General features: G+C 56.2%; 1 protein-coding gene across 2 annotated transcripts in view; it reads right to left on the bottom strand.

The window, feature by feature from the left end:
- Positions 1-13733, bottom strand: part of MKNK2 (MAPK interacting serine/threonine kinase 2) — a 29141-nt gene extending 15408 nt beyond the window's left edge. Inside the window, exons 1-4 of one of the 2 annotated variants that reach the window (XM_038740555.1) lie at positions 13228-13733; positions 9198-9285; positions 8423-8524; positions 7218-7315 (exon numbers count right to left, since the gene is read on the bottom strand). In XM_038740555.1, coding sequence (XP_038596483.1) covers positions 7218-7315; positions 8423-8524; positions 9198-9285; positions 13228-13278 — 339 coding nt within the window. In that variant the 5' untranslated portion in view covers positions 13279-13733. The remainder of the gene's footprint in view (positions 1-7217; positions 7316-8422; positions 8525-9197; positions 9286-13227) is intronic. The other variant, XM_038740554.1, reaches the window with a different exon arrangement.
- Positions 13734-14551: the final 818 nt, after the last annotated feature.

The raw sequence follows: 14551 nt of genomic DNA, 5'->3' as shown, positions 1-14551 counted from the left end.
ATATCTGACAATTACTCTCCCCACCTTCAAAGCCTTATTGAAGGCACATCTCCTCCAAGAGGCCTTCCCAGACTATGCCCTCTTTTCCTTTTCTTCACCTCCCTTTTGTGTCGCCCTGACTTGCTCCCCTTAGTCATCCCCTCTCCCAGCTCCACACTTACGTACATATCTGTAATTTATTTATTTATATTCATGTCTGTCTCCCCCTCTAAACTCATTATGGGCAGGGAATGTGTTGGTTATATTGTACTCTCCCAAGTGCTTAGTACAGTGCTCTGCACACAGTAAGTGCTAAATAAACACTGTTGACTGACTGACTGACATCCAGGGCTCACAGTCTACGTAGGAGGGAGAACAGGCACTGAGTCCCCATTTTGCAGATGAAAGAATTGAGGCATGGCGACTTTGGACAAGTCACTTAGCTTCTCAGCCTCAGTTACCTTATCTGTAAAATGGGGACTAAGACTGTGAGCCCCACGTGGGACAACCTACTTACCTTGTATCTACCCCAGTGCTTAGAACAGTCTTTGGCACACAGTAAGCGCTTAAACACCATAATTATTATTATGATGGAGAAATTAAGTGACTTGTCCAGGGTCACAAGGCAGGTAAGAGGTGGAGTCGGGATTAGAACCCAGGTCCCCTGACTCCCAGGCTCTTTCCACTAGGCCACGCTGCTTCTATGGATGGATGGATGGATGGATGGATGGACAGACAGGCAGCCACTGGAGGGTTTTCAGGAGTGGAGAGATGGAAAGCGAGTGATGTTTCTGGAAGATGGCCGGGAGGCAGTTTGGAGTACAGACTGGGGGTGGTGGGGGTGGACGGGCAGAGGAGAGGATGTTGGTGGATTTAATGGACAGTGATGGGAATTCAGGATGGGGAGAGAGGGGGATAGGAGGAGCCTGATTTACCAGAAGTTCAGGAACTCCCACAGCTGCCCCTCAAGGGCCATTTTACCCTTCCACCAAAACAAGAGCCAAGCAGTGCATTTCGAATAGGGTCGAACTGCTCCATGACCACAAGCTCCAGTGAGACCAGACAACTATAGCATTCTTCACCACAAACCATTCCCCACCAGCTTATCAATCCCTCAAAAGTATTTTTTGAACACAGGACTAAAAAACTTGGGAGACTTATGACAGAGTTGGTAGGCATGGTCCCTATGGTGCTCAGAGAGCTGAACTAGGGGCCAAGGGCAACAAAAGCAGGCCCAATCAATCAGTCAATTGTATTTATTGAGCGCTTACTGTGTGCAGAGCACTGTACTAAGCGCTTGGGAAGTACAAGTTGGCAACATATAGAGACAGTCCCTACCGAACAGTGGGCTCACAGTCTAGAAGGGGGAGACAGAGAACAAAACCAAACATATTAACAAAATAAATAGAATAGATACGTACAAGTAAAATAAATAGAGTAATAAATATGTACAAACATATATACATATATACAGGTGCTGTGGGGAAGGGAAGGAGGTAATTCGGGGGGAATGGAGAGGGGGATGAGGGGGAGAGGAAGGAGGGGGCTCAGTCTGGGAAGGCCTCCTGGAGGAGGTGAGCTCTCAGTAGGGCCTTGAAGGGAGGAAGAGAGCTAGCTTGGCGGATGGGCAGAGGGAGGGCATTCCAGGCCCGGGGGATGACGTGGGCCAGGGGTCGATGGCGGGACAGGCGAGAACGAGGTACGGTGAGGAGATTAGCGGCAGAGGAGCGGAGGGTGTGGGCTGGGCTGAAGAAGGAGAGAGGGGAGGTGAGGTAGGAGGGGGCGAGGTGATGGACAGCCTTGAAGCCCAGGGTGAGGAGTTTCTGCCTGATGCGCAGATTGATTGTGGCTTCGAACACAAAGCGACCTGGGATCTGGAGGATTTGGAGTGGGGTGGGGGGAACTCCGGGCAGGTAGGAAGGTGCAAGCAAGGGGTCAGACGAGAGATGAGAACAAGGCCCAAAGAGTAGGTTGGCTTGAGAAAAGCAAAGTGTGTGGGGTGGGGCATAGTTAGTGGAAGAGGAGCCAGGATAAGCAGCAGGGGCAGACGGCTGATGGAGTGCCTTAAAGTCAACAGTCAGGACCTTCTGCTTGGTGCAGAGGGGAATGGGCCACCACTGGAGGTTTTGGAGGCGTGGCAGAGTGGGTATTTAAGAAGGAAGGGTAGGGAGCCCAAGAAGTCACAAGACAGGACCCCAATCATACCCTCAGTTGGCCCCTCATCAACCTCAGTTCAGAGGAAAGCAGGTTGGGGACTGGGCTTGCATCTCGACCTGGAGATCTGCCTCTCCGGCCACACAGGTATTTGACAGGAGTCCCTGATGCCATTGGGCAGACACGATTTGGGCCCTGGCCCAGGCACGGGGGCCACCGCTTCTTAACCTTCAAGGCCCTACTGAGAGCTCACCTCCTCCAGGAGGGCTTCCCAGACTGAGCCCCCTCCTTCCTCTCCCCCTCATTCTCCTCTCCATCCCCCCCATCTTATCTCCTTCCCTTCCCCACAGCACCTGTATATATGTATATATGTTTGTACATATTTCTCTATTTTACCTGTACATATCTATTCTATTTATTTTATTTTGTTAACATGTTTGGCTTTGTTCTCTGTCTCCCCCTTCTAGACTGTGAGCCCACTGTTGGGTAGGGACTGTCTCTATACGTTGCCAACCTGTACTTCCCTTAGTACAGTGCTCTGCACACAGTAAGCACTCAATAAATATGATTGATTGATTAACCAGCAAAGACCCAACTCTGGGTCATTCCCACTCCAGAGTTCCTCCAGAAAACCCAGAAGAAACAGAGGTCCAATTTGGAAGCCCGGAGTCTCCCGTGGCAAAGCTCTACAAAGATGAACCCCTGACAGTGCTGGTGCCTGGCACGATGCCACCTGCACACCCTCATCCCTGTCCTCCAGGTGCTCAATGTTTTCAAACCCAGCCACTCACAGTCAGCTCTTCCACGCTTGCCCAAAGCTCTGGGAACCAAATGGGCTTCTCATTAGAAGAAGCAGCGTGGCTCAGTGGAAAGAGCCCAGGCTTGGGAGTCAGAGGTCATGGGTTCTAATCCCGGCCCCACCACGTCTGCTGTGTGACCTTGGACAAGTCACTTAACTTCGCTGAGCCTCAGTCACCTCATCTGTAAAATGAGGATTAAGACTGTGAGCCCCACGAGGGATAACCTGATCACTTGTATCCCCCCGCAGTGCTTAGAACAGTGTTTTGCATTCATTCATTCATTCAATCGTATTTATTGAGTGCTTACTGTGTGCAGAGCACTGTACTAAGCGCTTGGGAAGTACAAGTTGGCAACATATAGAGACGGTCCCTACCCAACATTGGGCTCACAGTCTAGGAGGGGGAGACGGAGAACAAAACAAAACATATTAACAAAATAAAATAAATAGAATAAATATGTACAAATAAAATAAATAAATAGATTAATAAATACGTACAAACATATATACCGGTGCTGTGGGGAGGGGAAGGAGGTAAGGCGGGGGGGATGGGGAGGGGGAGGACGGGGAGAGGAAGGAGGGGGCTCAGTCTGGGAAGGCCTCCTTCAGTGAAATGACTCGCATTTTCAAAAAAGAAATGGTATGTGAAGGTACACCTGTCTACGTTACACTTGTCTACATGGTTTGACACCTGGCTACATGTTTTACACCTGTCTACATGTTTTGTTTTGTTGTCCATCTCCCCCTTCTAGACTGCGAGCCCGTTGTTGGGTAGGGACCGTCTCCATATGTTGCCGACCTGCACTTCCCAAGCGCCCAGTACAGTGCTCTGCACACAGTAAGCGCTCAATAAATACGACTGAATGAATGAATGACTTACTTAAATGAATTACTTGCACATAGTAAGCGATTAACAAATGCCATCATTATTATTATTATTTCTCGGGGTCAGGGAATAGGAACAAGGACAGACAGGTCAGACTCCACTCAGTCAGGAAGTGGGCTGAATCGCAGGACACCAGTCTTTCCCCCAATCTCCGCCCCCACCATGACAGTACCATGTAGCCTGCCCAAAGCTCTAGGAACCAAATGGGCTTCTTGACATGGGGGAACAGGAACAAGGGCAGACAGGACAGACTCCACTCAGTCAGGGTGTGGGCTCAGTTGCAGGAGACCAGTCTTTCCCCCACTGCGAGAGTGTCCTGTAGCCTACCCAACTCCCAGACCTTTTAAAAAAAAAAAAATTTATAAAAAGGTCTCACCCTGCTCTCCCCTACCTGGAAGACCATGGTGAAGTAGCCACCTGCCTTCCAGTTGGGACAGCCATCCCGTTCCCAGGGGTGGGATTTGGCCCCAGTGCTCGCCCCATATGATGGCCTGGGGTCCGGGAACCATCCCCCAAGCACGTCCACAACCCCTGGCTCTGTGGGATGAACCCGGCGCTCCACTTGGTGAGTCTCCCGAGGAGAGATCGTTGCTGTCGGTGGCCTCTCCTCTTCCTGCCTTTTGCCAGCGGTAACAGCTCAACCTGGGCTTCCCCTGGCCACTCAGCAACCATCTCCAACTTCGGGCTACTGGTCATAGCTCCCGGTTTCGGCCCGCCCCGAGTCCATTAAATAAATAAGCAAGCAATGGCCAGAGGTAAGAAGTAGAAGGGGAACAAGAAGAGAGGGGAAGCTCAAGCTAGTCAGTTTGGTCTGCTCTGTGATTCTCAGAACAGACGGTGCTCAGAGAGCTGAACTAGGGGCCAAGGGCAACAAAAGCAGGCCCAATCAATCAATCAATTGTATTTATTGAGCGCTTACTGTGTGCAGAGCACTGTACTAAGCACTTGGGAAGTACAAGTTGGCAACATATAGAGACAGTCCCTACCCAACAGTGGGCTCACAGTCTAGAAGGGGGAGACAGAGAACAAAACCAAACATAGTAACAAAATAAAATAAATAGAATAGATATGTACAAGATATAAATAAAGTAATAAATATGTACAAACATATATACATATATACAGGTGCTGTGGGGAAGGGAAGGAGGTAAGACGGGGGTGATGGAGAGGGGGACGAGGGGGAGAGGAAGGACGGGGCTCAGTCTGGGAAGGCCTCCTGGAGGAGGTGAGCTCTCAGTAGGGCCTTGAAGAGAGGAAGAGAGCTAGCTTGGCGGATGGGCAGAGGGAGGGCATTCCAGGCCCGGGGGATGATGTGGGCCGGGGGTCGACGGTGGGACAGGCGAGAACGAGGCACGGGGAGGAGATTAGCGGCAGAGGAGCGGAGGGTGCGGGCTGGGCTGTAGGAGGAGAGAAGGGAGGTGAGGTAGGAGGGGGCGAGGTGATGGACAGCCTTGAAGCCCAGGGTGAGGAGTCAAGTTCCCAACACTTGAGGCACCGGCAGTGTGATGGGGAAGACACCACCTCCATTAATGGATGAAACTGGGGCTAAAAGGGCAGGAGTGGAGAGGTGCATTTACAGGTGACTAAATCAATAACCAACAGGAAAGTACAACAGGAGGGACTTGGGGGAGAGAGGAGGGGAGGGAGCTTGCACAAGTAAGTGAGCATGTGTGCATGAGGCCGGCCACTAGAGAACGCTTCCTGCTCCTTTTCAATATTATTATGGTATTTGTTAAGTGCTTACTAGGTGCCAAGCACTGTTCTGAAACACTGGGATAGAGTCAAGTTAATCAGGTCAGACACAGTCCCTGTTGGGAAGAGCCAGTGGTAATTGGGGATTCTCTGTTGGATTTGGATGATCCAAGCTGTCTCATTCCCCCAAAGAGTTCGTGGATACAACTGGGAGAACAGTGGTGGGGGGGCGGTGAACAGACCAGGTTATCTCCAGAGGCTGTGAGGACTCTGAGAGCCCCAATGGGGAAAGGATCTCTGAGGTAGAGGACTTCCCTACAACTGGAAGACCCAGCAAAGACAATGGGTGAAACAGCCTCTCCTCCCTGCGTGACCACCCAAGTTTGGGGGCCGGGACCTGCCCTGCCCATCCATCCGTTCATTCACGAGGAGAAGCAGCAGTGCTCCACACAGATGCTTGGAATGGAGAACAGAAAGGCTGTGCCCAGGGCTGGACTCTGGGCTGGGCTGACAGTGCCAAAGAGCCTGAAAATGCCCCCTTTTGCAATCTCTCCTCAGGTATCCGTTGCCTCCCCACCACCCATTCTTACATTGTAAGAGCCCCTATCGGGGTCAGGGGCCATGTCCAACTGACTGCCCACTGTTCTCCTCCCCGGGGCTCTGCAAACAAGAGGTGCTCAATCAACTCTCTCGAATGAATGAATGACAGCTGAGTTGCGGAGGGTTCAAGCTCTGGCAGTGGGGGTCGGTGGGGGGGTGTGCACTCAATCCATCAACCAGCAGTACTTCCTCAGCACTAATTTCCTACTTCCTGGAGAGTCCAGATATAAGCTCTGGGGAGAGGACAATGGAGTTAGCAGGCGTGATCCCTGCTCTCAGAGCTCCCAATTTAGCAGGGTGTGTGGCGGGGGGGGAGACAGACCCAGAATGATTCCCAGAGAGAAGAGCAAAATACCAAGTGGGCCCTGCCGTCTTCGGTCTCTGTGATACCAAGAAGCGAGGAGGCCTGGACACGCATTCCTCACTCCGTGCCCCTCCGGCCAGCAACCCCCAACCCCTGCTGCTGCAGCCCCAGTACCGCCACCCCGCTGCAAGGGGCACAGGGGGCAAAATTACAGGGAGGGGGGCAGAGGGCCCAGCCTTCCTCCCGCAAGGCCACTGTCTCTCTGGCACCGGCAGAGAGGGCGTGGCCATGGCTGTCAGGGCCTCTGAGGAGGGCAGTGGTGCTGCAGAGCCCGAGGCAGAGGGCAGCAGCTTCGGCCCCCAACACATTCTACTGACTGAATGAAGTCTCAGTCAGGAGAGGCCACTTTCAACTCCGCCAAGGATCCCTCTTGGCATCTGACTGAGCTTCACACCCCTTACCTGCTTCTTCTCCTCGGTCCTTTCTCCTTTCTTTACAGTTTTGGGGAGGGGGTTCTGGTGGTCTAGGCAAACGCCACTCTCTCCCTCATCTTACCTCCCCCACAACACACACAGAGACCCCCAACCTCTCCCAAGCAGCAGCTTCCAACCCTAAACCTCCCTTCTTGGGGGAGAAGAGAATCCCCGGCAACCAACTGTGGCCACATCCCCTCGATCCGAAGAGCTGGGCAGCGTGGGCCCAGGCAGAACTCAGCCTGCGGACCAGCTGGAAGGTTCCCTTCCCAGAGCCATCCGTGGCCTCGTTACCCACTTCTCCTGGGCAGGAGAAGCCCCAGCCCTTACCTTCACAGCATATTCTTTGTTGGTGATGAGGTTGACGCAAGCCTGGACTCGAGCATGAGCACCTTCTCCAAGTACTTCTTCCTGCAGCTGGTAAACATCTAGAGGAGAGAAGGGAGCCTCTTCAGCACCGGCCACGGGCAAGGTCAGACCCGACAGCCCCGGCGATGGAGAAACGTGTGGTGCACTCCAGAGAGGTGGGATCGAGGCCTCTGAACCTGTGCCACCCACAAGAAGGGAGGGAGCCGGCCAGCCAGCCAGCCAGCCAGCCTGCCTCTCGCCCCCGAGACTGGACACCGGGCAACCAGGTTGGGAGGCACAACCGCCGGGCGGTGTGGCCAAGCCGAAAGAGCCCCACTGTTGGGTAGGGACCGTCTCTATATGTTGTCAACTTGTACTTCTCAAGCGCTTAGTACAGTGCTCTGCACACAGTAAGCGCTCAATAAATACGATGGAATGAATGAATGAAAGGGCGGGGGGCGTGTCGTGATGTTTTGATTTCTGTCTCCCCCCTTCTAGGCTGTGAACCAGTTGCTGGGTAGGGATTGTCTCTATCTTGAGAAGCAGTGTGGCTCAGTGGAAAGAGCACAGCTTTGGAGTCAGAGGTCATGGGTTCAAATCCCGGCTCCACCAATTGTCAGCTGTGTGATTCTCTGGGCCTCAGTTCCCTCATCTGTAAAATGGGGATGAAGGCTGTGAGCCCCCTGTGGGACAACCTGATCACCCTGTAACCTCCCCAGCACTTAGAACAGTGCTTTGCACATAGTAAGCGCTTAATAAATGCCATCATTATTATTGTTGCCGCATTGTACTTACCAAGCGCTTAGTACAGTGCTTTGCACACAGACAGTGCTCAATAAACACTACTGAATGAATGAATGAATGAATGAATGAGAGACCTGGCTCTGCCCCGGGCCTGTTATGGAACCTTGGGCCAGCATCACAACTTCTTTGGGCTTCAGTTTTTCCATCTGTCAAGAGGGGACGTGATCTCTGGTCTCCCTCCCTCGGACTGGGAGCCCCATCCGATGACCTCAGGTCTACCCCGGCACTTTAGCACAGTGCTTGGCACATGAGAAGTGATGAATAAATACCACCACCTTGATGATGAGGATGACGATTTTTGCCACGCTGCCTGATGTCCAGGCTTGGGCAGGACTAGAAGCCCATCAGCCCCAAGCCTGGCAGCAGCCCCTATCCCACCGCACCTTCAAACTTCCCGGAAAAGCTGTCTGTGGCCCTGCAACGTTTCTTCTTCTTGTTTCTCTTCTTGGCATCAGGGATATCGATGGGCTGACTTGAAGGCATATCTAACAAAAGGAGCCCAGGATACAAGTGAGAACAACATCGGCATGAGCACGAGCCAAGCTGCGGCAACTTCTTCCTGGAGAAAAGTGCCTTCTGCCCTTCCCGCCCGCCTGCCTGCCCTCCTGCCCTCCCTGAACCACGCTACCACGGCCAAATCCAAATCTTGCCCTCCGCCTGCCTGGTCCCCAGGATGTGACATCACCAAGCTCAACCCTGGAACACGCTTGTCATTTTGAGAGGGCAATGAACGACACCTCCCCCCACAACTCTCCTCTCCCCCAGGGTGTACAGCGAGATCTCCGGAGAGTTCAAATGGGACAAGGAGGGAAGCGAGTCTTGGTCCTTACCCTTAGGAGTGGAAAAATGGACTTTGCCTGACCCGCTCCGCCCAACAACCAGAACCAACTCGAATAATCAGACCCTTCCCTGTCTACCCAAGAAGCCCTAGTAACTTCCCTTGGCCCGGCCACGCTGCCCCCTCCTCTCCTCTCGCCCCCCACCCCTACCCCCAACCCCCCAAGCACCACCGCGGATGCATTTCAACCCTGTCCCTGGGTCTGAGGTGGTATTCGTTTTGGACCACAAGCCTCCCGGGTGGGGGATTCTGTCCTGAGCAGCCTCAAGCGGGCGCTGGGGCTCAAGCCGCAATTCACCCCAGCCAAGGGCCAGACTCACCGGGGCGGGTGGGGCACTCAAACCCGAAGACCGAGTCCAGGTGGTCAGACTGATTGACTGTGAAAGCCAGCTCAAAAGGATTCTGGCCCTACAAGGTTGGGAAGAACAGGAGAGGGAATGAGAAGCGCTTCCTGGATACTAAACCCCCACCTCCTCCCGACACAAGGAGGACCGAGAGCCCACAGCAGGAGAGCCACCGGAGCCTCGGGGATCGGACAAGTGGCTGAAGCCACTGACCCCCAACGGGACGGGGAAGCCCGAGACTTGGCTTAGCGGGACAGTCGTGCTTGCGAGGAGTCATCGCTGGGGAAAGACCAGTCTGGTCCCCCAGAGCAACAGCTCGGGCTCAAGGGGAGGCTGGCCCAGCAGCCCCCACCCCCCACCCGCCCCGCCCAGCTCCCGTGGCAGTGGCTCTGGGCCAGCATCGACTCCCGTTCACAGATTGGGGAGCCGGAGACCCGGGGTGGCGGGGGCGCACCCTTCCTTCCTACAGCGAGTCAAACGGTCCAAATGCTTGGGCCCAGATCTCAGTGCTTCCTCCCTCGAACACAAAAATCTCACCGAGGCTTCCACAGAAGGAGCGGGAAGCTCGCTTCCCAGAGTTTGGACCTCAGCTCAGGAGGGAATCTGAGTGCCGGTCACCATGGGGGCCTCAGCGAGCACCCCACCCACTCCCACCCCGCAGTGTGGCAGCCGGAGGCTGAGGGAGAAGACAGAGCACTGCCCAACCCCCCTAACTTGGCAGGAAATAAAAACGAACTCCCACGGGCTCCCCGAGAATTTTTTGAAAAGCCAGGCCCGGGGAGAGCCAGCAAGCTACCGTGGTGGTCCTCTCCACCCCACAGGAGGCTCTGGGCCAACTCGCTCTAGTCTTCGTAAGGGCCCTGTCTTTCTCTCAAAAGGGCCAGCCTTGGCAAGTGCAGCTCAGGGAAAGCCAGAGGAGGAATCCCCTGGGCTCAAATGACACCCCGATCCGGCTGGTGGGGAGCACTCTAAGGGAGGGAGAAAGGGAGGAGGAGGAGGAGAGAAGAAAAGGTGCCGCAATCGCCGATCCGATCAGATGGTCGCCAGGAGCTCAGCATACTCCATCTTGGGAAGGCAGCGTGACTGGAGAAGGCGAGGGGGGCTTCCGGCCCAACACCTCAGTCAGGGGGAAGGGAGGAGGAAGCGCAACGCACACCCCCAACCGAGAAGACCGAGTCTCTCTGCCACACTCAGCGGCGGCCAAGGGGGAGGGCGCTTTCTCATCACTGGGGCATGGGACGGGACAAAGCAGGCCCCGTCCTTCCATTCAGTGGGGAGGAATTTCAGGTCAAGGTTCCTAACAGGAACTCTGTAGCCACTGGCAGAGGCCGGCCTCTCAACGACCAGGAGGGCTGGTGCGGATGAGGAAACCCAGAGAGCGTCGAAGTCCCTCAGAGCCCACCAAAGGGTGGAGGAAGCGTCTCATGGCCCTGCCCCTCCCTCACCTGCAAATCCATTTGAGTCTTTTCTTGTTCCCTGTCCTCCCCGCACTGCAACTCAGGGGCGCTCCTAGAAAATGTGGGAAGTGCTTCAAGTCCAGGAAACTGACACCCCAATCAATCAATCAATCGTATTTACTGAGCGCTTACTGTGTGCAGAGCACTGGACTAAGCGCTCAGTACCCCAAAAGGATCGCTGGGGAAGAGTAGCCATCAATCTAGCTTGGGGCTGGGGGCGGGGGGGGGAGGGAAGGGAGGGAGGAGAGTGGGGAGGTGGAGAGGGAGCATGGGGAGAAGGGAGGCAGGCAGGGGCTGGGCCATTTCAGGTTTCAAGCTGGCTGAGGGAGGTGGTCAGCAGGCCTTGGCAGAGTCGTACGGCAGCTGGAGGCGGCCAGAAATCGCACGTTTACGTTTCGGCCTACTGAACTGGGACACATTCCGCTGGTCCGGCCCAGCTCAGACACCCCACCCACCGGCTGTTGCCGCCCCACCCGGCAGAGCCCAAACAGGTCTGCGGAGGAATCAAAGGCTCTTTGAAAAGGGGGGGGGGGGGGGGGGGGGGGGGGCACTGCTTGATAATGACAGGTGGCCAGAAGCTTACCATGAAGAGAACAGGCTTCAAATGGAGCTGGAAGGACTTAAGTTAGACTTCGGAAAGTGGCGACCTTGACCGAGGGGGCACAGGGCTGGAGGGAGAGGTCACCGCTCAAGGTGCCCACCAGGGACTCTGGTGACAGGTGGGTGGCAAGTTGGGAGGGCGCGGGGTGGCACTATCCAATGGTCAACAGGCTTTTTAAAACATTCTACACATAAGTATCAGAACAAGGGGGTGGGGGAGAAGAATGACAGAGGTCTTTTTTTACTGGCCATTCTTCAGGCTCTCCCTTTCCTCGTTCCCTCCCATAAAGCCAAAACGTAGCCACAGCGGCAGCAACAGACGCTCATACGCGCTGGTCTGGCTTGAGTTGAAAACCCCCAGTATCCATGCGCACACTCACTTGGCGCTCCTGCCTAGTTTACCCAGTAAGCAGGTCGTTTCCCATCAGGACCCCCAAGCAACTGTCATCTCTCTGCCTGGGCCTGCAACCCTTTCCAGCAACCCTTCACACATAAGCCCAACGGGAGACAACTGAGCACACCAAAAAGGGTGTGCAGTGGTAAAGTAGCCCTGGCTTACCAGACTTGATGAGAGAGAGCTCGAGGAATTTCTAAGCCTGAAAAGGAAACGAGTTTAATTGGAGAGTCAACTTGCAGACTGAGCTTGTAGTCATGTGTTGCTCTGACCCCCACCCTTCTCTTCTGATGAGGTCACAGGGGCCTATTATGACAAAAGGAGTCTGACTCCCTAATAACCCAACCACAAAGCCTTGAAAACCTTCCATCAGTTGAACAGCCCCCCCCAACCCCCCCCCCCGGGGGGGGGGGGGCGGGGCAAGCAACCATGTCACAGAACCTGATGGCCCAGGATGGAATCTGGAGGGCAGACACCTAGCCAGAAGGCAGGAGGCCCAAACCCAGAGCAAGAACTACCGTGAAAAACCGGTACTTTCGAGCCCTCCGATGCCCGGGCAGGGCAGCTACTGCAAAGCTGTCCCCAAGAGCACTCCTCCGAAGGATGATCTTTTTGCTCCCTCTTCACTGAGGGCCGTTGAGTGAGCGGAACGCCGCCTCACCCGGGCGCTAAAGCGCAAGCCGCACGGCATACCTCCAAAGGATTTGGGGCCAGGTGGAAAAGAGGAGAGGAAGAGATGGGGGATTCCAGGAGGCTCACAGGGCAGCAGGTAGCCCATGATACTCCCACTAGGGGATACACCCATCTCCCAGGGGGATGGATACAAGGCCCATTCAGATCCATTTCAGTGGCTCTCTGATGTCCCCCGCCAAGAGACCTTCTCTTCCACCACTTGACTTCCATTTGCTCCTGTCCTGGAACACCCCCAACAGGCAGCTCAAGCTCTTCCCTGGAGCAGCCTCCTCCTCCTTCTCCTCCCTCCCGCTGCCACTCCCGTCTCCACCATCAACAGCATCTGGCCTCAAGACCCCCAAGCTGACCCAGGGAGGCAGTTTTCTTCACCGCTGCCTGAGGCACGTGCAACAATCACACTTTGGGGCAGTTTCTTCTGGCTGCATGACTTCTGGTCACGAATCTACGGCACTGAGGAGTTTCCGTCCAAATACCCTGTCCTGTCCAATTCTGTAAGCCCCGGCCTAGGGCACCCAGGATTTCCCAAGGAGCCTGCAGTTTTCCTGCTCAGGCTTGGCTTTCTCCCCTTACAATAGCGATGACTTCATTTGGCTCTGGGCCCCTCCCACATTCCCTTGGGATCACAGGGAGCCCCGGCGACTGGTGCCAATCCGCCTCGGACGTCCACGGTTGTCGTGGCCCCGTCCCGGCAAAGTTTCTGCCCCCAATCCCGCAGCCCGGAGAAGAGTCCCACCCCAGCCCCACCCTCCACGAATCATTCGCAAATCCAGCACATTACAAAGGTGGAGGGGAAGGAGAGAAAAAGCGAATTCGGGAAAACAAACACGCAGGCGCCCGAGTTTGTCCCCCGCCTCGACGGTACCTTAAATGAACGATGGAAACCTTTAAGTCCGGCCGCTTTCTTCTGCACCATCTTTGTCCGGAATTTGGAGGGCGACGACGAAAATCCAAGTAGACGGGGAAAAAACACAAGTACAAAAGACGGGAGCCAAGGGAAAACTAAGTTGGGGGAGCGGGGGAACTAGGTCCTTCTGCGTCTGAGGGGAGGAGGGAGGGAGAGAGAGAGAGAGATAGGGAGGGTGGGGGGCAGACCCTGGAAGGGAAGGAACAAAGAGAAGGGAAAACCAACACGTTAGGACTGCTGGAGGGAGGGGGGCGCGAGGGGCGCCGCAGTGTGTGCGTGTCTGAGGCCCCGGAGCTCCGGGCCCACGGCAGTCCTGGGAGGAGGCGGCGGCCCAGCCGGCCCGGGCCCTCTCTCTTCTACCTACCCTCCCGGCATCGGGCGGGATGGCCCCCAATTCGGCTCAGCCCGGCGCTTGGGGAGACGGCTCTCAACCTGGGGGAGGGGCAAGGGGGCGACTTTCAGGCGAGGGACGAAAGCCGATCGGGCTGTCCCCTTCCTCCCTAAGGGCCGGAGCGGCCTCCATTGCTCCCCTCCCTCCCTTTCGCCCAATGGGCGAGGGGGCCGCCAGCTCCTCCTTCTTCCCCGCGGAGTGGGGGGTCGGGGGTGGGGGGGTCCCAAGCTGGCTGGATCCGCGAGCCCCCTGACGGGGGGAGCCGCCGGGGCGGACGTTTCCTGTCAGCGGCCGGGGCTTCGTTATCCCGCGGGCCGGGGGACGAGGGGGACGAGGGGGGCCAATGTCCCCGCGCCGCCCGCCCCCGCGCCTCACTTACCGAGGCCGAGGCCAGAGCTCCGCGGGAGCACCACGGTCGACGGCCACGGGCCCGCTGCCGTCGTCTTGGGCCCCACCGTCCGCACCCCCCACCCCCCCCTCACGGCCGCCGCCGCCGCCGCCGCCCGCCTCCTTTAAGGACAACGGTCCCACCCCGCCCCGCCTCACCCGCTGAGGGACTATGTTGTGCAGGGGGCGGGGCGCGCGCGCGTGCGCGCGAGGCGGGGTGGGGGGAGCGCGAGACCACGAACGAAGGAGCGCGCGCGCGCGCGCCTCTGCGCCTGCGCCGGCCGGGCTGGCCTTGCCGGCCAGGGGCCGCCGGACTGACCGGCCCGGGGCCCGCCGACGGAGCGGGAAACGCGTGTCGTCTTCTGCCACGCAGGCCCCAGCTCAGTCGAAAGGCCGCTGAGCGCGGAACACTGTGCCAAGCGCGCAAAAGAGGACAATAGAGTTAGTGGACCCTGCCCTCAAGGAGCTGACAGCCTACTGTATGCCAAGCACTGCGCTGAACAA

This window comes from Tachyglossus aculeatus, chromosome X1, assembly GCF_015852505.1.
Source record: "Tachyglossus aculeatus isolate mTacAcu1 chromosome X1, mTacAcu1.pri, whole genome shotgun sequence".
Classification (NCBI taxonomy): Eukaryota; Metazoa; Chordata; class Mammalia; order Monotremata; family Tachyglossidae; genus Tachyglossus; species Tachyglossus aculeatus.
Note: the sequence above shows the minus strand (reverse complement) of the source record. Positions and strands in the feature narration are given on the sequence as shown.